At 56.7% G+C, this 22187-nt stretch overlaps 13 protein-coding genes across 13 annotated transcripts; 6 read left to right on the top strand and 7 right to left on the bottom strand.

Annotated features, from left to right (window-relative positions):
• The first annotated feature begins 1246 nt into the window (after window positions 1–1246).
• On the top strand, window positions 1247–2052 carry LY79DRAFT_553795 (uncharacterized protein). Its single transcript, XM_060557808.1, has one exon. It carries the CDS (start codon window positions 1424–1426, stop codon window positions 1898–1900), a length of 477 nt encoding a protein of 158 aa, XP_060414183.1. The 5' UTR covers window positions 1247–1423; the 3' UTR covers window positions 1901–2052.
• Window positions 2053–3114: 1062 nt separating this feature from the next.
• Window positions 3115–3800, bottom strand: LY79DRAFT_703529 (uncharacterized protein; the record flags this gene model as incomplete). The annotated part of the gene is made up of 3 exons (XM_060564969.1): window positions 3641–3800; window positions 3412–3577; window positions 3115–3321 (listed from the first exon to the last, which is right to left on the bottom strand). Exons 1-3 carry the CDS (start codon window positions 3736–3738, stop codon window positions 3115–3117), a joined length of 471 nt encoding a protein of 156 aa, XP_060414182.1. The 5' UTR covers window positions 3739–3800.
• A 1368-nt stretch (window positions 3801–5168) lies between these two features.
• LY79DRAFT_197755 (uncharacterized protein) lies at window positions 5169–6181 on the top strand. The gene is made up of 2 exons (XM_060551435.1): window positions 5169–5981; window positions 6077–6181. The coding sequence occupies exon 1, from the start codon at window positions 5278–5280 to the stop codon at window positions 5752–5754; it is 477 nt and encodes a 158-aa protein (XP_060414181.1). The 5' UTR covers window positions 5169–5277; the 3' UTR covers window positions 5755–5981; window positions 6077–6181.
• LY79DRAFT_590201 (redoxin) lies at window positions 5858–6841 on the top strand (the record flags this gene model as incomplete). The annotated part of the gene is made up of 3 exons (XM_060561117.1): window positions 5858–5981; window positions 6077–6279; window positions 6665–6841. 3 exons carry the CDS (start codon window positions 5858–5860, stop codon window positions 6839–6841), a joined length of 504 nt encoding a protein of 167 aa, XP_060414180.1.
• A 299-nt stretch (window positions 6842–7140) lies between these two features.
• Window positions 7141–8029, bottom strand: LY79DRAFT_197761 (uncharacterized protein). Its single transcript, XM_060551436.1, has 2 exons — window positions 8024–8029; window positions 7141–7828 (listed from the first exon to the last, which is right to left on the bottom strand). The coding sequence occupies exon 2, from the start codon at window positions 7689–7691 to the stop codon at window positions 7209–7211; it is 483 nt and encodes a 160-aa protein (XP_060414179.1). The 5' UTR covers window positions 7692–7828; window positions 8024–8029; the 3' UTR covers window positions 7141–7208.
• On the bottom strand, window positions 7971–8865 carry LY79DRAFT_579695 (ribosomal protein L24e-domain-containing protein; the record flags this gene model as incomplete). The annotated part of the gene is made up of 3 exons (XM_060560048.1): window positions 7971–8252; window positions 8399–8542; window positions 8815–8865. The coding sequence occupies 3 exons, from the start codon at window positions 8863–8865 to the stop codon at window positions 7971–7973; spliced, it is 477 nt and encodes a 158-aa protein (XP_060414178.1).
• Window positions 8866–9546: 681 nt separating this feature from the next.
• On the top strand, window positions 9547–11017 carry LY79DRAFT_515311 (adenosine-deaminase domain-containing protein; the record flags this gene model as incomplete). Its single annotated transcript, XM_060554697.1, has 2 exons — window positions 9547–9710; window positions 9931–11017. 2 exons carry the CDS (start codon window positions 9547–9549, stop codon window positions 11015–11017), a joined length of 1251 nt encoding a protein of 416 aa, XP_060414177.1.
• A 492-nt stretch (window positions 11018–11509) lies between these two features.
• Window positions 11510–12331, bottom strand: LY79DRAFT_669682 (NAC domain-containing protein; the record flags this gene model as incomplete). Its single annotated transcript, XM_060563679.1, has 4 exons — window positions 11510–11739; window positions 11841–12013; window positions 12176–12182; window positions 12280–12331. 4 exons carry the CDS (start codon window positions 12329–12331, stop codon window positions 11510–11512), a joined length of 462 nt encoding a protein of 153 aa, XP_060414176.1.
• A 762-nt stretch (window positions 12332–13093) lies between these two features.
• Window positions 13094–13581, bottom strand: LY79DRAFT_515415 (assembly factor cbp-4; the record flags this gene model as incomplete). Its single annotated transcript, XM_060554711.1, has 3 exons — window positions 13094–13230; window positions 13282–13466; window positions 13532–13581. The coding sequence occupies 3 exons, from the start codon at window positions 13579–13581 to the stop codon at window positions 13094–13096; spliced, it is 372 nt and encodes a 123-aa protein (XP_060414175.1).
• Window positions 13582–13952: 371 nt separating this feature from the next.
• LY79DRAFT_553771 (uncharacterized protein) lies at window positions 13953–14921 on the top strand. The gene has a single exon (XM_060557807.1). The coding sequence runs from the start codon at window positions 14024–14026 to the stop codon at window positions 14531–14533; it is 510 nt and encodes a 169-aa protein (XP_060414174.1). The 5' UTR covers window positions 13953–14023; the 3' UTR covers window positions 14534–14921.
• A 5-nt stretch (window positions 14922–14926) lies between these two features.
• Window positions 14927–16052, bottom strand: LY79DRAFT_553770 (uncharacterized protein). Its single transcript, XM_060557806.1, has one exon. The coding sequence runs from the start codon at window positions 15789–15791 to the stop codon at window positions 15315–15317; it is 477 nt and encodes a 158-aa protein (XP_060414173.1). The 5' UTR covers window positions 15792–16052; the 3' UTR covers window positions 14927–15314.
• A 510-nt stretch (window positions 16053–16562) lies between these two features.
• Window positions 16563–17182, bottom strand: LY79DRAFT_553768 (uncharacterized protein). The gene is made up of 2 exons (XM_060557805.1): window positions 16746–17182; window positions 16563–16698 (listed from the first exon to the last, which is right to left on the bottom strand). The coding sequence occupies exons 1-2, from the start codon at window positions 17154–17156 to the stop codon at window positions 16627–16629; spliced, it is 483 nt and encodes a 160-aa protein (XP_060414172.1). The 5' UTR covers window positions 17157–17182; the 3' UTR covers window positions 16563–16626.
• A 1726-nt stretch (window positions 17183–18908) lies between these two features.
• Window positions 18909–21831, top strand: LY79DRAFT_515389 (uncharacterized protein; the record flags this gene model as incomplete). Its single annotated transcript, XM_060554709.1, has 3 exons — window positions 18909–19380; window positions 19434–21644; window positions 21698–21831. The coding sequence occupies 3 exons, from the start codon at window positions 18909–18911 to the stop codon at window positions 21829–21831; spliced, it is 2817 nt and encodes a 938-aa protein (XP_060414171.1).
• Window positions 21832–22187: the final 356 nt, after the last annotated feature.

The raw sequence follows: 22187 nt of genomic DNA, 5'->3' as shown, positions 1-22187 counted from the left end.
AAGTGACTATCCGCATAGTAGAACGCAAGGAAGGAAGGAGGGAAGGAAGGAACGAACGAACGAAAGAAATAAAGAAAAAAAAAAAAAAAGACCAACGCCCCCGCAGCGGCAAGATCGTGGCGACTGCACAGGGTGGCTCGGCACTAGCATCTCGAGCTTTCCTTAAGGGGCAAGGGTCGTCTCTCGCGGTTGAGACATTTCGCAGCTACGGTACTATGTACGTGCTGCTGCACTTGGGTTTCTTGGCGATTGCGTGTGTGTGATTGCGACCTGTGTCTTGCAAGACGAGTTTTGCACGCAAACTCCCCCGCCCACGAGAGTCCCATTCGGCATCGCAGAAGATCGGCCAGAACTGTATGGGGGGGAAAACAGCTGCTTGGTCTACCCCCGACTGCCATCGCCGTGTCTTGGGAGTGAAGTCGTCAAGGCAACACAACCCCACAGCTGCGGCCACGAGCACTCGGTCCGCCTGTTTAATTAAGGCCGTGTTCGTCATCCACTTCCCTTTTCCTGCCCTGCCTGCTTGCTTTGCTGTTTGGACCAAGGCACGGCTCTGACGATCGAATGCAGGCCTCTCTTTGTTGCGCCTCGCTCCGAATCCGTCGACGATAGACTTGATGGAGACGGCACGCCTCAGCCTCTTCCGCCAGCTCGCCCAGCGGTTGTGGGTTAGGTTGTTGCCGACTCCAGGAAGTAGGAGGTACAGATAGTTCAACTTGGACTGTATGCAAAGAAAAGAAACGGCAAGTGAGAGAAATATGCACCGTCTCCTGCTAGGCAACTCCGCTCTGGGCTCGTCCAATCCAAGTTTGGACCAGGAGGAAGCCACTCGTCAAAACAGCACCCCTGCCAGTGACTAGCGCAGACGCAGGAGCAGCCGAGAACAGGCTGCGAACAGACAGCCGACGACACGACGACGTTCATGAAAGACTAGGACGGTCCCAGCCGGTCGGGTGATGAAAGTACCCAAAGGTACATGCATACATACCTACCTACAAAGCAAATAACTCGGAGCAGGTACGTCGAAGTAGATACCAGGGGACTTCGGCAAGGGCCACCCACCTACCGTACCGCCCATTCAGCGGCAGGCACAGATCAGATCTGCCTTCCCCTGCAGGCATGGTCCGTGCTTCCTGCACTGAGATCTCGTCTCGTCATCCATGGCGCTTTCCCGTTCGTGTCGTCCCAAGGCTTCCTCTCATGATGGTTGTTGCACTCACTCACTCTTCTTACCTAGGTGGGTAGACTTGGATCTTTTGTGTTCCTTCTTTTTTCCTTTCTTCTTCTTCTTCTTCTTCTTTTTTTACACATCTTCTCCTCGTCGATAATACTTGTACTATACAGAACGTCGAGGCAGCTCTGCATTTCGAATCCCACTGACCGGAGCCCCCCTCATTGACGCTTTCCAGGGTAAGTGCTGACAATGAATGCTGTCGACAACCGTCTTCCGCCACCCAATCAATCGAGGCTTTGCTGGACCGCACCTCGTGCTTGGTCTCACGTACAGAGCGAAAGCTTACGAGCACTTCCTTTTTCTTTTCTTGTACAACAACACAGAGGTTCTGAGATCCACCACCGCCCCTTTGAGAATAAATATCATCGCAAGCTATACTCGACTGAACCACACCGGCCGATGAAGCAATCACCACTAGCCTTTCCCACCCACCCATCCCCATTTCATCCCTGTCAAGGTTGCGTCGCCGTCATCTATCATGTCTCCTTGCCAATCGATAGACCAATTCATGCCCGCCACTGCGGCCAATCAACTCCGCCATCGAAGCCACCGCCCAGATTTGGCCTAGATCAGGTAGGTAGGTCGGCTACCGAATCAGCGAACTGGATTCATCCGCCTTTGGGCTCGCTGGCATGGCTGGCTATGCTCGTTCAAGCCAGCCTTTAATCCGTGGATGCAAGATCTTGAGTCCATCTTGCTCTCGATGGCACGTCAGTCCGTGCGCACTCGGGTGAGCTAGGGATCCGATGCAGGCCACGTTAGATAGCTCAACGAAGACCACATCCTGCGCCAAGCGGGTTAAATCTCGATAATTTTCCAGCTGCTCGGCACCCTCCACGGGCCAAGGAGCTGAAATGACCCTAGCGCAAATCATTGTTTTCACTGGGTCGCTTTCCCTAATATATCGCCGATTGTGACCCTGCTCACGACCCGAGAGAGCAGAGATCGCCGGGAGCATTCCATTCTCACAACGTCCTGCATTGACTCGCCCGTCACCACAACTGAAGGTCATGGATCCCAGCGGCTGTTCTGAACGCGGGCTGTAAGACAGCAAGTCTTAACCCGGGTCGATCCAGGGGTTAGTTACTAGGCCGAACCATGACTGGATTCCCCGTCTAGGGGTGTACAAAGTACAAATGAGCACCCGCTTGCTGGCAACAATGACCTCGACGCATGGCAAGCTAGTCTCAGATGCCCAGAGTTCAGCGACAGCCACCACTCGAACCGTTGGTTCCCGTCTGGTTATCTCAGTCTTACGCAGGGGACTGCTGGCCTGCCCCGACCAGGGCCGCCATTTCTCAGTAGCGGCGGCGACCGGCTGCTGTCAAGCTTGGGTGAACATTCCCATCAACCGCCGCCTCGGTTAAAGTTAATTGCTAGCATTTACTCTCGTCACTTTCTTTCCGAGATCGGTTTCGTCAAAGCGCTGTCGCAGGCCACATGGCTTCTCTTAATGAGGCAAGCTGGATCGCCGGCCTCTTTGCAAGCTTACTGCCTCGCGGAAGCCTGGGCCGTCCATGTGGGCGTGATGGGAGTCGAAATCGTGGAAAGACTGCAGCCAGTGATTTGTTTTGCCCGTCTGAGACGGCTGGTTGCAAAGACCAGACGCCTGGCACATGGTTGATTACACAAGGGCGATTCCTCAGCAGTCTCACACTCGCTTGCGAGACACACTTCCTTTTGACCAAAATCCCCATGTGACAGTCTTTCCAGAAGCCAACGGGCGAGCTATCTTTCTTCAAAGTGATAGTTTCGAGACATCAACCCCTTGCATCCGTACGACGAAATGAGCACCCAACGCTGCCACAGTATGCTGGTCGGTAGCAAGAAATTCGATCATCACATCCGCTGACGAGCGGCTACTATTCATGCCCACCACACTACCAGTGCTGCTCGGTGATGGCAACCGTGTTGACGTCCACGCCGTCGCGGAACCACCTCTGCGTCTCCTCGATCTTGACGTCGTTTCCGCTCATCTGCCTCTTACGCATCAGGCCGTTCTCGGCAAAGGTCCAGTCCTCGAGGCCGTACGTCCGCCACCACTGGCCCGACTCGTCGTGCCACTCGTACCAGAACTGGACGGCAATCTAACTGACGGTTCAGCCGTGCTCTCAGACGCGCAGCCATGTATACTTGTCTGGGAGAGGAAAGGAGAAAGGGGGCGATGCGTTATTCACCTTGTTGTCGGTGAAGGCGAACAGCTCCTTGCGGAGTCGATAGCCGTCCTCCTTCTCCCACTTCTTGGTCAGCCACTGCTCGATCTCGTCACGGCCTTGGAGGAACGTGTCCCTGTTCCGCCAGATGGAGTCGGCAGTGTATGCCATCTTCACTTTAGCGGGGTTCCTGTGGGGCGGGGGTCAGTCTAGCGTGTCCGATTCACACAGAGGAGGAGGGGGGGCAGCCGACTTGGTGTTCCAGGCGTCTTGCGCCGCCTTCACCTTGACCTGCGCCGTTTCTCCGGTGAAGGGCGGGAAGGGTGGTCTGGGCTCTTCTTGACTACTCATGGTTGGGGATACAACGATGCAAGGGACATTGGTCTCTGGGGAATCATATTGTCACGATGGCGATGGGCGCAGTTATAAACGACGACGCAGCGGGACCGTCAGAAGGGAGGAAAGATGCTGCAGCCAATCACAGGGCAGCATGACATATCCCCCTCCCCCCCGGGGTTTCGGGGTCTGTCAGCGGCGGCGTTGAGATTGAAAGGATTGACAAACACCGTTCGGGTTTTAATGCATGACTTCGTGCACCGTCAACTGGAAAGCAGACTCTGGGAGCCCGGGGGCTCTGAAACAAAACAGGATCGTTGTCTTGATGTAAGCATCACGAGCGCTTAACACGGTTGCAGCTACCACGCGGCATACAGATGGCGGAGCTGCTGACCAAACTTCAAAGTACTGACTGAGTCAACAGACTGAGCAGGTAGGGAGGATAGTATCACTCTAGCACTATCTAACACCCCTGCATGGATATAACAAAAATACGCCTACTGTAGTAGAAATTCTCTAAAAAGTTAGCCTTTCTTGTTAAATTCTAGATGCACTAAAATCTGATAGAGATACAGTTGCTTTCTTCTTTCCTTTTTTCTATATTTCTACAAAGTAGACTAGCCGGTGGCCTGTGCAGGATCTAAGCGAGAGACTCAAGGAGTAGTAGGTACCGGTAGCTAGGTCAGTCAGTACTTTGCTGACTGAGCGATGGTCCCGTAATCTGTCCGCCTGGTAATCGCAACCCTCAACACACGATGATTCGGGGTCTGTTAGCGGCGACCTCGAGATGGGCATGACTGAGCAACAACATTCGGCTTTTGATGAAAGGCCTCGTGCACCGTCAGCTGGAGAGCAGGCTTTTCGGAGCCCGGGGTCTCTAAACAAAAGAGAACATTGACGCGAGCATCACGAGCGCTTAACACACGATGACAGTATGATGCATGCTTCGGCCGATGTCTTAAGCCGAATTTGCATCCGTACGCCTCCTGCCGGGCCGGCCGACCACCCCGAACCATGCCCCCCGCCACGATGACAAACCCTCCCTTCCTTTCCGATTACGTACTCGAAGCAAGGCGCACGCGCCTTGGCACCAGCAGTGAAGATATCTCCGAAGGACGCTGGCTGATGGCCGACGGGCTGGATGCTCGGACGGCCGAGTAGGGCTCCACGTCCGCCCCACCAAGGAGAGGAGAGAGGAGGGAGGCGAGGCGAGGAAAGGGAAGGGGCGAGGAGGCACTGGAAGGGCCGGGGATCGGAGGGCGCAACCGGGCGCGGCATAAACTGCCGGTCTTGCGTCATGGAGAGGGACGAGCGGTGGGCCGCAAGGGTTGCGCTCGCCGCCGCCGCCGCTAGCTACTACTGCTGCTGCTATCAGAGTTTCTCAAGCGCCGAATGGAAGCTTTTTGCACACTTTGCTCGATTCCCGGTGTCTGTGACTCTGTGGCTCACTCTGTAGTGTGGTAAAAAAAAAAAAAAAAAAAAAAAAAAAAATCCCATCTCATCAATTGCACGAGCTTTAAGAATTTAGAAAAAAAAAAACCAGGATGAGGAGATATGGAAACCAGGAGCAGAACTCTCCAGAATTCCAAGACGATTCCCCCCTCCCATCAGATACGAGCCGAGTGCCCCGCTTTCCGCCGCCCACTTCTTCTTTCTTTAGTCACAGACTTTGACGTGAAGATGCGAGGCGAGGCGAGGCGAGGCGGGAGACGATGGGGAGAGAGGCGAGGAAGGGAAAAAAAGAGGCAAAGGGGGAAGGGGACAAAGGAAATAGCATCCCCGGAGCTGGAGCTTCGCCGCCTGTCCCGCGAGGGGAGGGTATCCGTTTCTATTATCCGTATCTCCCCAAAGCTCCTCTCAAGTTATACAAATCATCACCAAAAAAAAAAAAGATCCACTTCCCTGGAAGCTCGCAGAATCCGCCCGGACCCTGACTCGGCGATTGCGCGACGCCATCCCGCGCGCAGCTACTATAACTCGAGCGCCCGTCCCTCTCTCTGGCCTGGTTCCGGTAACCTCCTTTCCCATTAATCCAACAAACAAAGAAGAACAACCAACGAGCTGTTCAACCTAACTAACGCTTTCTCAAGCACTCGACTTCCCTACCTACCCAAACCCAACCACACCATCGAAAATGTCTGGTCTCAAGGTCGGCGAGCCGTTCCCCGAGAACGTCTCTTTCCAGTACATCCCCTACCAGGAGGACACTGCCGACTTCAAGGTCTGCGGTATCCCCGTCAAGTACGACACCGCCAAGGGTAAGTCGTCGTCGTCGTCGTCGTCGCCTCTCAGGTTATCATCGCGATCGAGCAGCTCGTGCTAACGTGTTTTTTTTTTCTTCCCCCCCGCGCAGAGTTCAAGGACAAGAAGGTCGTCATCGTCTCCATCCCCGGCGCCTTCACTCCCACCTGCTCCGCCTCCCACCTGCCCGGCTACATTGAGCACAAGGACGAGCTCAAGGCCAAGGGCGTCGACCAGGTCATCTTCCTCGCCTACAACGACCCCTTCGTCATGTCCGGCTGGGGCAAGGCCAACAACATCAAGGACGACTTCATTGTACGTTGTTTCTCTGTTTTTTTTTTTTTTTCCCTCCTCTTCCTAACCCCTCTCTTCCCGTCATACGTGTTCGCACATCTGGCCCCCCTCCTCTATCCCGTGGAGCTCTCAGATGGTTTTTGTCCCTCAGCTCTGCCCCTCCACCTCTCACCGACTCCCGATAACCACGCTCCCCCACCACACCACCCCCACTCTGCCCCTCCTTCCACTCAGCTTTGAAGCATGATACCACAATGTCCTGCACCAACCCCATTTCCCCCCCTCTTGTCACGCAATATCACAATTGCAACGGTGTCTTCTCATCACGTCAAGAAAACAAAAGAAAAAAGAAAAGAGACAAAAAAAAACCCCCGGATGAATGGTGCCTAACGTACGCTCCCTCTAGATCTTCGCCTCCGACCCCAACGCCGAGTTCTCCACCTCCATCGGCTGGAACCACGGCGAGCGCACCGCCCGCTACGCCGTCGTCGTCGACCACGGCAAGGTCATCTACGCCCAGAAGGAGTCCGAGCTCCAGGGCCTCGAGGTCTCCGGTGCCGAGCCCGTCCTCAAGGCTCTGTAAAAAAGAAATAAAAAAGAAAAAGAAGGGGAGCTTTCCCTCAGGGAGAGACACCCCCTTGCTCTTTTTCTTTTTTTTTAAAGTAAACACCGTCGGGAAATGCAGTTATGAGAGATGCCATAAACAACATACATATATACGACACATTAGAGAAGATGAAGAAGCAAAGGGGATAGAGTGCGCCTTTAGACAAAAGTACCCTTCAATTCCTCCCCCCTATACACATACACCTTAGATGGATTCGTCCAACTCTGCTTGCTACATAGAAATTTTAGAGCAAACGAAATGGTTTTTCCGTTATGAAACCCATGCTGCTGAAGCCTCGAGGTTCCTGTTCTCTTGCGTTCTACGTTGTGTCTTGTGTCAAAGTTTATATGGATTGTGAGATGAGACTTGTGATGTTGACTGGGTCAATGAGTGAAGAGTGGCCCGGGATGAGGAATCCTCCAAGCCCGCAACGTACCGCTGCCGACTGGGCGGAGGGGGGTCCCGTCAGGAGTGTCGGAGAGAGGGATGCCGGCGACTTCCGAGTCTCGCCCTCCTCGCGGCTAGAAGGACACGGGTCACGCGGGGGAGTGGGTGAGAGGTTGGGATCGAGGGAAACATCATTCCGACGGGCGTGGGGATGCCGGGGATGGAGGGGGGCTGTTTTGTGTGGTCTTAGCTCAAGCACAATCGCAGTCACAGCCGCCTCGAACTCGAAACCTCGGCCCTCGCAGGCTTGGAGAGACAACCGGCAATTACTCATAGTCATCATCTTCATCAACGTCCATCGTCCATACTGACCCCAGTCACGTTTCGTCGACACACCCCAGACAGTTAACTTGGTAATCCCGTGGGACAATCCATGCATTCCGTGCTACCGTGATTGTGTAGTTATAGAACCAGCCGTCAAAGCACAAAGAACCCTCGACTCCAAATAGTTGAACCTGGTCGTATTGTCCCATCTTGATCAAAAGGTTCACCTTGCGGTCCTCCCCACCAGCCAGCCGCGGACCCGTGTGGCCCGAGGCCATTGCTGCACTTTCGCCACGCCCAAGATGCCCATGCCGAAATTTTTTAACGTCTTTTTTCCTGCTCCAGTCACTTTCAAAAGGAATTCCCTCCCATCAAAAGGGGCCGAAGAGTGCTCTTAACGGGTCCGGGCCTGGACCTTGGGGGCGGCGCCCTTGGAGCCCTGCTTGCTGGTGATGGGGGCCTTCTTGCCACCGGCGGCCGCGGCCTTGGCCTTCTCGGCCTTCTTGGCGGCCGCGGCGGCGGTCTTCTTCTCCTTGGACTCCTTGATGGCGGCGGCGCGGGCGGCGGAGCGGGCCTCGGGGCGGAGGTTGCGCTTCTCCTTGATCACATCGAGCGAGGCACCAACGATGGCACGCTGGGACTTGACGGTGCGGCGAGTGCGCTTCTTGGCGACCTCCTGCAGTGGGGGTCAGTCATCTGTTTTCGTGACGAGCGTCTGCGTGCGAGGCCGGGACGAGAGCTTGAAAAGCAACCCGGATTTGTAGCCAAGCCTCACTGTCCGGCTCGCGCGGAATGGGGGGGTGGGGTGATTGAAAAACGCACCTCAGAGATACCCTTGCGGTGCTGGCGACGGTACAGAACGGTCCAGGCAATGCGGCGAGGGTTCTTGCGCTGGAGGAAGAGGGACTCGGACTTTCCGTTCTGGAAGCGGAAGATCTTGCTGTCACCACGGACGTAGAGCTTACCCTGTAGTTCAGAGTCTCGTCAGCGCATGTCCTTTTTCTCACGTCCGTTGCCTCGTCGTGCTCTCTCCGTGCAGGTCATTCCCTTCCCATCGATCGTGTAGCCAACCATCCATGCTCTTTCGTTCCATCACCGAGTCGGTTTGCCCACATGCACCCCTTCTGTCCATCTGGGAGACCCGGTCTCTCGCTTGCCCCAGCAGCTCCAAAGCAGCTCCTTCGATCGACGGGAGAGATGACACCGGAGAGGTTGGGGAGGAGATCTGTTCATCGTACCTTGCCAGGGTAGATTCTCTGGCCCGAGAACGTGTCGTCGTACGTGCGCATCTTGAAGAAAGCTGTCAGAACCGGTCCCAAAAATTGCAATCAGTTGTTCGCCCCCTCGATCCGGTGCACCCGTCTAGCCAAAGCGGTAGAAACGTCGAGAAGCAAAAGTCGCGAATGTCGATCGGGAGTAATTGGCGAAATGGCTAGACGAGCGGACCGGGGGTGGGCTCCAACGAGACTCGAAGAAAACGAGGGCAGGGAAGCTATTGCACGTACATTGGCGGTGTTGAATGCGAACGTTTGCTGACTTGTCGGTGATGTGGTCGAAGGGTTCGGGGGGGAAGGGGGGAGGGTGAACGACGGCGCACTTTCGCGAGATTCTCAATTTTCGACACTGGAGGGCGGGCGCAGGAAGGTGTGGCTCCGAGAGGGAAAGTGTGCCCTGGCCCCACAGTAGCGCCTTCGCTTAACCGAGAGCGTCACGTGGACGGCGACGGCGCAGTGTTTGTGTGTGTCGCGAAGTGTGGCTCGTGCCTCTTGCCCTGGGCGATGATGCCCTGTGGCGCAGCCGCCCTCAGCCCTTCAGCGCAATGACGGAGGAACTCCATTTGGCCCCACTATCTCGGTCTGGCTGAATGCTCCGGGACGTGGACTCCGGGTGTGGGAAATGCCAACGCTAAACTCGGGATGACCAGCTGGCTGAGGGCAACGAGGCCTTTGAGAGACAGACTGAGGCTGCAAATGACGGCCGACCCCGATCAGATTGCCGACTTGGTTCTGCGGCAGTTCCAGAAGCTACCGGCCAAGCGCAAGCCCCAAGTCAGGGACAACGGGCTGCACGAATGGGTTCCCCTGAGCGGCATTGTTGCTGAGAAGGACGGCGTCTTGACATGTCTTTCACTTGCGTAAGTTTTTGCATATGGTGGTGGTTTATAATACAAATTCCCGTGCTTTCTGTTTTGAGTTGTCAGACTTGTCGAGATGCTCTTATGCACAAGTTTCTGATCGTATTTAAATGATACGCATTTGCATCATAAATATGTAGCAAGATATATAGCAACATACAATTACACCACACTTACATCCCACCACCTGCTCATGAAACGCAAGCTAATAGTCTTACAGGACGGGCATGAAATGCCTTCCCGCCAACAAGCTTTCCTTAGCCAAAGGCAACGCACTCCATGACTGGCACGCCGAGGTCCTTGCTATCCGCGCCTTCAACCGCTGGCTACTAGACGAGTGCAGCAGCCACCTGAAAGGCACCGCCTCGGACTTCATCAGGAGGCGTGAGGCCTCGGAGGTATCCAACGACTCGCCCCAGCCGTTCGCTGTCAAGGACGGCGTCAAGCTGCACATGTACTGCTCCGAAGCTCCCTGCGGTGATGCGAGCATGGAGCTCACCATGGCGGCACAAGACGACGCCTCCCCCTGGGAAGTGCCTCCCGCGCCAACGCCGACGCCGAACGCCATCCCCGTCCCCGGGACCGCCGTTACGGCATCCGACATCGGGTCCCTCCCCGGACGCGCCTACTTCTCCCAGCTCGGCGTCGTCCGCCGCAAGCCGGCCCGCGGCGACGCGCCCCCGACCATGTCCAAGTCCTGCTCTGATAAGCTCGCTCTCAAGCAGTGCACCTCGCTGCTCTCCTCGCTGGCGGCGCTGCTCGTCCACCCGGGCAACGCCTACATCTCGGCCCTGGTGCTGCCGGACTCGCAGCGCTCCGCCGAGGGGTGCGAGAGGGCCTTCTCGGCGCGGGGGCGTATGAGGGCGCTGGCGGGCCGGCGTTGGCGGGGCGGCTACCGGTTTTCACCCTTCGAGGTGGCGACGACGGCGCGTGAGTTTGGGTTCTCCCGGAGGAGCGTCGGGGCGCGAACCGAGAGAGTGGCGGCGAGCAACCTGGCAGCGGCGTGGACCGCCAGCGGCGTAGACGAGGGGATGATGGGGGGCGTCTTGCAGGGGCGGAAGGCCTTTGATGCCAAGGGGGCGAGCGCCGTCTCCAGGAGGAGGATGTGGGAGCTGGCGGCCGCGCTTGCTGGGAGCTTGGGGCCCGACGGCGAGGCGTTGCGACGCGCCGTCGAGGTGGATACGTATGCCCAAGTGAAAGGAGGAGACCTCCTGGCCGACAGGCGTGAGGTCAAGGAGAGCGCCAGGAAAGAGGGTTTGGCGGGATGGGTTGTGAACGTGGGCGACGACAACTTTTCACGTCCATAACACACGCCCAGGTTTTCTCGTGTCTTGCCGACGAGACTCGTCTAGAACAGCTCACGTTCCGACAGTCATATTATCACACCATCGTCACGCCATCACATGCCATGGGCTCTCACTGTCAACGTTGTTCCACGTTTTTTGCATTGTTCATTATGCAGAGACTCGGCATCGCATTGGGGAAAATGAACGTGAACGTCGTTGTTTTCCCAGAGCACGTAGTCTGTAAACCTTTATGAGATCCGTTTTTCGCGTGTGTCCGGCGGGGGATAAAAAAAAAGAACCAGGCAAAAGGGCCGTTCGTGTCGATCATTGCGTTTTGGAAATGAAAGTTTACTCTTTTTTTCCCTTCCCATTCCTTAATCCAGACGCTTCAGATGATATATCCACGGGGACCCGGCACATCGCGATCAAACTCCCAACCAAAGCAAAAATGGAAGAAAGAACCGTTTGGGGTGCGGCTTTCCCTTAATTGACCTCTTTCATATTGGATTCGCTCTACTCGACCTTGCTCTCGAAGTTCTCACCCTCGACGAGGTCGGGGATGTCGTCCTCCTCGCCGTCCTTGCCCTCCTTCTGCATGTTCTGGTAGCTCTCGGCGAGCTTGCGGAGAGAGGCGAGGGAGTCGGGGCCGAGCTGGTTGAGGATGCCGGGGACAAGCTCGGTGAGCTCCTTGTCCTCACCGTGGCCGTAGATGGCGAAGGTGTTGGCGGGGACGGCGGCGTGGACTACGTTGGGTTTGTCATCTTAGCAAAGGCCCGTCTGGGGTGTTTGGGACAGCAGAGCTTCCTCGGCGAGGCAAGCCCAAAGAGAAAAGGGAGATCATTACCCTTGGGAGCGGCGAAGTGGATGACGTTGCCGTCAGACTTGAACATGTTGACCTCCTCGATGGCCTGGATGGGCTGGACGTTGAGCTTCTTCAGGGCGGCCTGGAGCTTCTTGTCGTCGGCGGCGGAGCGCGCGGGCGCACGCTTCATCTTTCTGCGGGGAGTGCCCTTTCCGCTATTGTCGGGCGAAGAATCGAAACGTTAGTCATTGTAAACTGCACCAGCGATTGCGCGACGGGTGGCTTGTGGATTCTATTTTCTCCTTCTTTTTCGATGGTTCGGCGAGGGAGGGAAATGGGATGGAGGGTAGGTGAGGGGTCATTTCTTCGGAGGTCACACATACCCTGCGCGGCAAATAAGTCAGTCAACCTCATTTTCAATCGACCAACCAAAAACAATAAAATCAATTGCCGCAAAGCAGATTGGGGGAAAAAAACATACCGATACGCGCCGAGGCGCCGAGCTTCTTAAGGCGTTCCTGAACGTCCGACATGATGGGCAGATGCTCGAACTTTTGACGGTTTGAGGGGGAGGGGAGGATGTTGGTTTTGCGGGTGGGGGAAGAGTAAGAAGGAGCTTGTGCTGTGCGAGGCCAGGGCAATTAGCAAAAATTGTTGGAGGTGGGAAAAACCCGGGCGGGCAGCCACCAACCACCCCCCCTTCTCTGGCGAACCGACAAAGGGTTTCCCGTCCGGCGCCCCGGTGCGGCGGAGCAGAAGAAGCAGCTTACCGTAATTCGTTCGTCTCGTCACGTCCCGTATTACTCTCAATATCGTAAGGCTGAGCCGCTTCCTAAGCTTTGGGCGAGCAACCTGATGATGGAGGTTTTGTGCGTGCCAAGACTTTCCTCGCTTGCGGAAATAGTATGTGCCGGGTGAGGTACGTATCTTCTTGTTTTATTGGGGGGAAGGGGGCTTCACCGAAGCCACACCGAATAAGTGGGACCGTGGCAGCGAACTTTTTGGCTTTCCATCTGTGGAGGGGTTCAACAAACGTATCCCGCCACGGACGAGATACAGTGCTAGTTGATTGGCGAGAGTCAAGTTGGGATTTGATCTCCTGTTCCCAGCACATGGTATCTTCCATGATGCAGCCCGACTGACCCGCCAAGACGTCATTCGTAAGCCTTTGAACGCCACAGAGCCAACCCTCAGAGGTTGTCATGGTATCTCTTGTTGTTGTACAGCCTTCCGCGGCATATCCCCGATCCCAAGCCCATTTCGTATAGTACAGTCTGTGGACGAGAGGCAGCGCTTCAGTCCAGATCGTTCGAAAGCCCCGACTCTCTTCTCATCGTCTCTTGCTGAGCCTTCAGCTCGGCTTCCCTTCTCTTTTGCTCTTCCGCCCGCGCCACCCTTTGTCTCTCGATATCCTCGTCCCGTACAACCCAAACTGTGATCCGTTAGCTGGAGCCAATCTCTGAACAGGAAAGGAGATACGCACTCGGCCTGTCCGACTTCGAGTACTCCTTCAACTTCGTGACAAATTGGTCAAACTCGGCCTGCGTCTTCTCGCGGTTGGCCAAGCTCCTCGCCTGTAGCTCGGGGTTGTATCTCTTGAACAGCTCCTCCTCCGTCGGCGACACCCACATGGTGAAGGCCGGGCCGCCAACACAAATGGCTCCTCCGCTAAAAGACTTCGTCAGTCCCGCTATTCGCAATGGCTTTCTTCCGGGGGAGGTTTCTCGACGTACCCGAGCATCATCTTCCCCCACAGCTTCCAGTTCGTAGCCTTCTTGGCCATTGCGCCTGATGTTCGTGGTATGGAGCAGCGGTCGGGGTGCGGTGGTTCGACAAAGCTCCGGCGTTGGCGTCTGGACTTTGGGCTTTTGCGACGAAGAGGCAATCCTCTCCCAGTCGATGACGAACCTGACGCGCTTGATTGGAGACCTACCAGCTCTATCCCGTTTGGGTAAGCGGTGGATAGCTGCCTCACTTACCTAAGCAAAAAGTGTGGCTGGACAGTGCATGCCGAGAATTGTGGCTTGTGCCTTTGCACTGAGATGTCTCGGCTGGTACACACACACAAGGCATACCAGTAATTACCCAAATGAGTTCAGTGCATCTATATGTTGAGCCACATAAGCAACGCCTTGCCTCTCCATGCAGCAACGATACCAGAGCCTGCTGCCAGTGTGGTACACCATGCTCTCCCAGTTCATAATCTACGACCCTAGCAGTAGCACATGCGAGAAAGAGCAGGTTCGTGGCGCAGTAGGGCAACCTGTGTGTGCTCAGCCAGTCTGGGGCTATGGTCCGGACCAACAATAAACGTTTGGTGGCTGGCGTCGTGTCGAATCACTCGCCGGCAGGCGGCGCTCCGGATCGACAAGATGAAGAAACAACCCGACACGCCAGCGTCCAGAGCTGCAGGAACGCAAAACGCTATCGGAAGTGCCGCCCCCAATGGCGAGTCGAAGTCGAGCGCCGGCCCCCGCGATTTGCGGCACGACACGACGTCGTTGGGAACAAGGACACGAAAGCGGTCAGCCTGCCGCCAAGCCCAACGCATGTGCCATTGGTTTCTTGTCACTCAACTTTACTTGGCCCAGCATTGTCGGCCATTTCGTTTTGTCCGTTTATTTCTTTTTGCCCCCCACCTAGGGCCGTTGTCTGATGTCTGGTGGGTGCCTGACGTCTGCTACCGTGGCAACACCGCCTTCTTGGCCTTGGGGGGCCCGTTACAACTTACGTAGTACAGCGCTTGATTGCCTGTCCAGTCGGCGGGTGGCTTCATGAACCGAACTAAAGTGTCTGAAGCCCTGGGACTGACCCCCGCGAGCAGGATAGTTTGCGGCTGACGACTGGAGCATCCACTGCTATTTCCTTGGCCGTACGTCGACCGGGCCGAAGGGCTCACCCATTCGACACTGGGGGTTCCCACCCCGGGCATCGGCCGAGGAGTGGAGTGAGGCGAGCAGGAGGCAAGCAGGAGACGAGCCCTCATGACACCATCGTTAAGCGATGCAATAGGGTACTCGTGTCGAGGCCTCCTGGGATGGTTCAAGGGCTGGTTGACGAATGACGCGGCTGCGAAGGCATCCGGCTACCGGATATCCATCTCTCCTTCCCCCTTGTAGAGGAAAAAGAAAACATCTTTCCACAATACACTCGTGACTTGCCTTCGTGATGAGAGTGCGTTTCGACGAGTCATCACCACCAGGCCCGCCCGCGAGGAGGAGGAGAGAGGAATAGGGCTAGCGGCTGTGCTTCGGGGTGGCTGCGTGAACAGGCATTTGGTGCCCATGGAGGGGGGAATTCCGCAACCAGTTCAAGCAGCAGCAACTCCGAGCAGCAGGGTGGAAGACGACGGGAAGCCGGGAAGATGAGACGAAATGTGCACAGAGGCCGCTATGAAACCTGATAGCGCGTGGCCGATGGGGACGTGTACACTACCTTAGTACGGTAGTAGGGAGTCGCACCTCCAAGAAGTCTTGGCCCTTCTCTCCAAGGCTTAAAATTAACACTCATTGACTCTTACATCTGGTCTGACATCCGATGGTACTCCCATGCACATTCTGCTCTAAGGATCAGGATGAGTCTCATGGCTACTGGTAAACCTTTCCAGACCCTTATAACTTCGGCATGTGTCATCCACACTGGAAGCCCCCTCCTCTCGAGGCCAGAGCCTAGGGTACCAGACATTCGAAAGGGGGAGCTGACGGGTCCAATCGAGGTTGCCACCAGGGGGAGGGAACCCTGACACGGCGCTCTAGGTACTACGTAGTACGTAGAAGGGAAGGAGGAGAGAGAGCGCATTGCAGCACCGCTCGTTGGGCGTGGTCCCTGGGGTCGATCCTTGTGTCTTAACAGGTCGCATTTACGACCGGTTCGGGGGGGGCAGGAGTCAGGGCCATTACAGGCGGGACCCTTGCTCACTCCTTGCCTACAGGGCACGGGATTACGTTTTTTTCGTCTGTGTGGGAAGCAAAGCCAAAGAAGGGCGGCGAACATCGGTCGGAGCGTCCCCCAATCGAGGCTCAGATGTCTCTGGGCTGAACGGATGAGGAAAGTTGGGGTCCATTACCTAGTCCAGCTGAAGATAGCCAATCTGGGACAGTTGGAACCCCGCAAAGCGGTGGTCGTGATCGATTGGCCCCGATTCTCGCTGTCTCTTCTCTTTCTGGCATAAAGGGGGAGAGAGAGAGAGAGAGAGAAAGAGAGAGAGAGACACACACACAGAGGAGAGCGGCTCCTCTTCGCGGTGGAGACGGACGCGCTGCGGGGAGCGTGGAACCAATGTACACGCAGCCATGACCTCAGTTCCAAGTTGCGGCACTGGGAGGACCCTCGTTCCAGCTCTCGGACGAACCTTTGCCTTTTTCGGAGAGCACTCTCGTCGGACTTTGTCGAAGCTGTTCAACTAATTTATGTTGGGACGTATACCTAGCACACGTTGAAGTGTTATGGCTCGCCCCAGAGCGCAGGCAAGGCTTGGCCTAGCAAACCCAGCATTGGCTTGCCAGGAAGCAGTTCTATTCAGCCGCGCTTATATAGTATAGGATAGTTGGACATTGCTACGGGCAGGGGCGGAGGCGGCGGTGTTTACCTCAATGCGGCCGAAGCCTACTGCGTCCGAAGCACAGATGTACAGCGGTAGCGTCGATGGATGGAGGCGGGGGCCCTCCGCAGGACACTACCGAAGTAACTCTCGTGCTAGAGGCGGCAGTGCGCGTACCTTGCCTTAGTGAGGTACCCTATCGCGTGGTTTGGGCTGACGGCAGTGCAAAGTGACGGAGTAGCATTGGATCGCGTAGGTTTCTAGCGGCGCTGCGGGATGAAGGTAATCTCAGGTCGTCAATGACATGATCGACGGGATCCCCTGAGGTCGTCGACAACGCAGAGCGACTGCGAGAGAACGGTGAGTCAGAACAGAGAGACAAGATAAGAGAGCTGAGACAGTATCAGGAGTAACATCAGACGGGAGAGGGAAGGAAAAACTAAACAGCGAATAAGAGGGAAAGGAAATACAAATGCCGCCTGGTCAGCCGCGTGGGATGTATCCAGCTGGGCAATCCGGCATGAACATACCCGTACGTGCGTGCGAGAAGAACCAAAGAGGCTCCCGGGTAATAATAGCACTACCATATCGACGAGGACATGCATAACATACATAGTAGCTAGCACAACAACGACGACGAGGAGGACAGTGGGACAACCCGTGGCTCGGGAACAGCAACAATATCCAGGACGGTAAGGGGACACGGCCCTCGCCGGCGGCTTCAAACACGGGACTGTCGTCCACTGGTCGGATAAGTAGTGTACGATACTTTGAACGGCGGTTACATGGCTATCTTGATTTATTTTTAATCTTTCCATGTTTTTACATATATATATATATGCTGGCTTGTTTCGTCTAGCTCTGGCTTTGACGCCTTTAAGTTGCGGCTCACCAAGCGCCTCGATCATCACCGGCAACTCACGGACACGTCACATACAGTCGATAGAAATTACAGTCAGTCGTTGACGGTGTGCAGTTCTTCATAGATGCAAACCAAGAGACATATCCGTACTCGGTCAAAGTACCCATACATGCGTGCACTACGTGCAGCATCGCCCACCACAGCAGTTGCTATTTTGCAACGGGGCGGGTCTGGAAGACCGAGACACACACCGCCAGGCCCATTGTGGTTCTCCCTTCATCGTCCTCGTCCTGAATCCCTCTATATCCAGGGGGCAGCAGAGGTATATTCGCTTCGAGGCACAGTGCCTTGCTCTCCAAGAACCTGTATCTGATGTACCTTGCAGAGCGTAAAAAGGTACATAAGGTACATGGGCACCCCCCCGGCTAAAGGTACAGGTACAGAGAGAGCCCGCCCAGTCAGCCCAAGTCCCCTACTGACTGTCTTGTCCAACTGCTGTACGACACACTCCCACACAAGCCCTGGCCATCCATCCCCTACCTTATACTACGTACCGGTATTCAATTCAACTCAAACCTGCAGGTGCACCCGTCCTCCGCCTCCTTCCCGTTGCCCCGGCCTGCTCTTTCCATTCCCACACGCACACAACTCACACTCACCACTCATTCACTCGCTCATCCACGTACATCAAACTCATACTCTGTCCACACACACATACACACATCAACACAACATAACACAACACGACACTACACAGCAGCAGCAGCAGCAGCAGCAGACGCACTCCTCTTCGTCTGCCCCATTCACCCCTTTGCATGTGGATGCGTGCATGAGCCAGACCTCATCCTCGCCCTTCATTATCTCTCTCTTTCTCTTTCTCTCTCTCTCTATTCACTCACTCCTTGAAGACTAACGGCCATACTTCTTCTTCCTTGGCACCGCACCAAACAAACAACGGCCACCCCAGGAACCTCGGCCATTCCATTCATACGACGACTTGCCCCCGACGAGCTCGGCCCAGCCCCCCCTCCATCGCCTTCATCCACACCACTATTACCACACGACAACCGTCACTGCCGCCAATAGACGCCGTGTTCTGGAAACACCTGCGATCTCCCCTTAACGGCCGCTCTATTGATTACCTAGTCTTTTGCCCCCCCTTCCGGCACTGCCCACCACGAGGCCCAGCTTCCTTTTCTATTTTCTCCTTTTTTCCGTCGTCGCCTGATTTTGGTCTTCCACAACCAAACTCTGCGGATTGGTTCCTGTTCTCCTCGTCAAAGGAGGGGGGAGAAAAACAACCTGAATCGTCTGCCCTCGCGCATAGCCTGGCCCGCCGAAACTGTCGATCAGCATTGACACGAAACGCGCTGAATCCCAGCATACAAGACTACCAACCCCTCGCCGACCCTGGGGCTCTCGACAGTGTCAGCTATGCGCCTGCGCCTGTTGTAGATTGTAGACCGTCCATTCCGGCAAGCTGTGGAGCTACACCTGATTTCCTTCTTTTCAGTGCCCTTATGCGACACAGAGCCGCCTAAGAGCTCCCTAAACCTACCCATTTCCGACCTCGAACCACCACCGCACCTACACGACACCACAAACCACCATAACCGACGCCCCTACGAGTTCTGCACCTCGTGCCCCCGTCATCATCGACAAGCCGGCCGACACGGCTTCGACACGAGTAGCCGCGGCACAGCAGACGATGGTAGGATATCCTGGACAGCGCCCATACGGCGGTGGTCCGCCCGCGCCTCGTCCTGGTCCCGGTCCCGGTCCCGGCCCTGCACCGCGGGGCCCTCCTCCCCAGCAGTACGACAACTACCAGCAAGATGGGTACGGCTACGATTACTATGACGACGGAGGCTACGGCCCAGAATACGGCGGTCAGTACCAGCAGGATCCCAACTACGGCAGAGGCCCGCCGCCCCCGCTGAACCAAGGCTACCCGCCCCAGGACTACTACGGTAGCGGTCCTGGTCCCAATGGCCCGCCGAGAGGAGGACGGCCGCCTCAAATGGGAAGAGGCGGCGGTCCTATACCACGCCCACCAACGGCTGATGGAGCTCGCGGCACGCCCCCGTCCCGCGGCGGGTCTGGAGGCCGAGGAGGCTTTCCCATGGGTCGAGGAGGTCGCCCTGCTCAGTACGAACGATCTGCAAACTCTGATCCTGCACGTGAGTGTGTGTGTGCTGCCGCTTGCCCCTCTCGTATGCTGATGAATAGCTAGCCAACCGCCCTCGACCACAAGACCCCGGACCATTGAGCCCGGCTGGTCCCCAAGGTTTCGGCGGCGCCTTCCCGGCCTTTCCAGGGCACGGTCGCAAGACGGATCTTGATGAAGAAAATGCGATATTGAACAAGATGGCCGGAATGGATATCTCCGGGGGAGCCCCTCGGCCTCCTGGTCCCCCTGACGGCAGGGCGCCGCCACCGCGAGGTAACCCAGAACCTCGTCGCGGCCCGGACCCAGGATACGGACCCGACTTCCGAGGCGACGGCTATGGCCCACCAGGACCCCCGAGAGACGACTTCGGCCCCCCTCAAAGGAGCATGACGATGCCTATGAACGACGGGTCTCAGCGACGCCCGCCTCCGCCACGCATGGACCCCTATGGTGGTCCCGGGGGACCGCCACCGCGCAATGGAATCCCCCCTCGACCGTCAACTGCCCAAGGCAACCGCCCGCCACCGCAGCGTATGCATCCGAACCAGATGCCGCCGCTGCCGCAGCAGCAGCAGCCCCAACCCCAACAGATGGCTCCTCAATATGGCGGATATGGTGGAGAATATGAAGGGGACCAAGACGGATACCGAGATGCCAGAGCATCTTTCGGTGATGTCTATGATGCCTACTACCATTCTACACGCATGAGCAACCAGAGCAATGCCAGCTACGCCCAGCCTGACGTCCCCGACTTCAATGCGCCGCCGCCCAATGGCCCCCGCGGCTCCTTTGACCAGCACATCAGACCGGGTATCGTCGCCGAGCACACCCAGCCGGGCGCTAAACGCGTGCCGGAGATGAGCCGAACCAAGTCGCAGCCGGATCTGAGGCAATCGCAGCAGGCCGTCTTTGAGATGGCTAACGATGCTCCGCCGATGCCGCCGATGGGCCACGGTTACCAAGATGCTTACAACGTACCTAACGGATGGGGCCAGCCGCAAAACCCGCAAATGGGACGTCCGGGCTTCCCTCAGGGCCCTCCTCCAGCTCGCGGCCCCGATAATTTGCCATCCCACCCAGCCCCCGTAAGACCCGGTCACATGCCCAATTCCATGGTGAACATGGGCGACAAGCCTGCGCCGATCCGCAACTACAGCGGCGCCTCCAACGGACCGACGCCTCCAGCCGGTCCCGGCGGCGCACCTCCACCGCAGCAGCAGATGGTGTCTCAGCAACCGAGCAAGTCCTCGATGCAAGAGATCACCACGCCGGTCACCCAAGACGAACTGGAGCGGTTGCGTCAGATCGTCAAGACGAACCCCAACGACCAAGAGTCCGCCTTGAGGCTGGCAAAGAGACTTGTCGAGGCTGCCGATGTTCTTGCCCCCGCGCTCGCGGATCCCAAGATGAGGACTCGCACCCGCGAGAGATTCCTCGCCGACGCCAACAAAATTCTCAAAAAGCTATCGTCGAGCGCGCAGAACCCCGAAGCCATGTTCTTCTACGCCGATTGCCTTGGCCGGGGCTTGTTTGGACCCGAGCCCGACAACAAGGAGGCTTTCACGCTGTACCAGTCCGCTGCGAAGCTTGGCCACGCCGCCGCGGCCTACCGAACGGCAGTATGCTGCGAGATCGGCCACGAAGAGGGCGGCGGTACCAGGAAGGATCCCCTGAAGGCCATTCAGTGGTATAAGAGAGCTGCTACTCTAGGGGACACGCCGGCCATGTACAAGGTCGGCATGATCCTGTTGAAGGGACTCCTCGGTCAGCCGAAGAACCCCCGCGAGGCTGTTGGCTGGCTCAAGAGAGCTGCGGAACGGGCCGACGCCGAAAACCCCCACGCATTGCATGAGTTGGGTCTCCTTTATGAATCGGCTGCGCCCAACGACGCAATAATCAAGGACGAAGCGTACGCGTTTTCGCTCTTCAAGCAGGCGGCCGACCTCGGCTACAAGTTCTCACAGTACCGCCTGGGTTGCGCGTTCGAATATGGTCTGATGGGCTGCCCCGTCGACCCCCGGCAGTCCATCATGTGGTACTCCCGCGCTGCACAGCAGGGCGAACATCAAGCCGAGTTGGCGCTCAGTGGTTGGTATCTTACAGGTAGCGACAATGTCCTCCAGCAGAGCGACACAGAGGCGTATCTATGGGCCCGCAAGGCTGCCACGGCCGGCCTGGCAAAGGCCGAGTATGCGATGGGTTACTTTACTGAGGTGGGCATTGGTGTGCCGGCTAACATGGAGGACGCGAAGCGGTGGTACTGGAGAGCGGCTGGTAAGTCTGACGGCACCTGTTGAAGAAATGCCTTTGTTGACACATTTTTGCAGCCCAAAACTTCCCCAAGGCCCGTGAGCGTCTCGAGGACCTGAAGCGCGCTGGCAAGAATGGCCCCCGTCAGCGGGAGCGCATCTCTCGCAGCAAGATTGGCAAGCAGCAGGAGGGCGAGTGCTCCGTCATGTAGACGGCGGCTTGCGCCATACGCACCACCAACTTCCCACTTTTAACACGAGCGGTCCGGGCTGGGCTCCTGTGTCGACCGCGACGACGACCACGAACAGAGGATGAAGAGACGAGGGTGTGACCCTTCCGATGTTACTTGTATGGCATCAGACGACACCAGATGTACGATCGACTCGGAAACAGCAAAGAAAAGGCTTGCGCGTTGGGGAGAAGAGATTGCACTGGCGTTCTGGAAATGGGGCAGTCTTAATTTCCTGCTTGTTGGATTGGGAGGCCTACATATCCTTCGCCCACCCCCACAAACCATGAACATGAAGATGGCTGGATGGGGAAGAGGCGGAGGTACATGCTGCCATT

Source organism: Colletotrichum navitas (assembly GCF_030913465.1).
Source record: "Colletotrichum navitas strain CBS 125086 chromosome Unknown LY79scaffold_29, whole genome shotgun sequence".
In the NCBI taxonomy this organism is placed as follows: Eukaryota; Fungi; Ascomycota; class Sordariomycetes; order Glomerellales; family Glomerellaceae; genus Colletotrichum; species Colletotrichum navitas.
Note: the sequence above shows the minus strand (reverse complement) of the source record. Positions and strands in the feature narration are given on the sequence as shown.

Coding starts and splice junctions, on each gene's coding strand:
- LY79DRAFT_553795 (XM_060557808.1), top strand. CDS start 1,424: ATGAATGCTGTCGACAACCGTCTTCCGCCACCCAATCAATCGAGGCTT.
- LY79DRAFT_197755 (XM_060551435.1), top strand. CDS start 5,278: ATGGAAACCAGGAGCAGAACTCTCCAGAATTCCAAGACGATTCCCCCC.
- LY79DRAFT_197761 (XM_060551436.1), bottom strand. CDS start 7,691: ATGCATGGATTGTCCCACGGGATTACCAAGTTAACTGTCTGGGGTGTG.
- LY79DRAFT_553771 (XM_060557807.1), top strand. CDS start 14,024: ATGCGAGAAAGAGCAGGTTCGTGGCGCAGTAGGGCAACCTGTGTGTGC.
- LY79DRAFT_553770 (XM_060557806.1), bottom strand. CDS start 15,791: ATGTTCGCCGCCCTTCTTTGGCTTTGCTTCCCACACAGACGAAAAAAA.
- LY79DRAFT_553768 (XM_060557805.1), bottom strand. CDS start 17,156: ATGGAAAGATTAAAAATAAATCAAGATAGCCATGTAACCGCCGTTCAA. Junction 16,699..16,745: donor TCTCCCGTCTGATGTTACTC/CTGATACTGTCT, acceptor GTTCTGACTCAC/CGTTCTCTCGCAGTCGCTCT.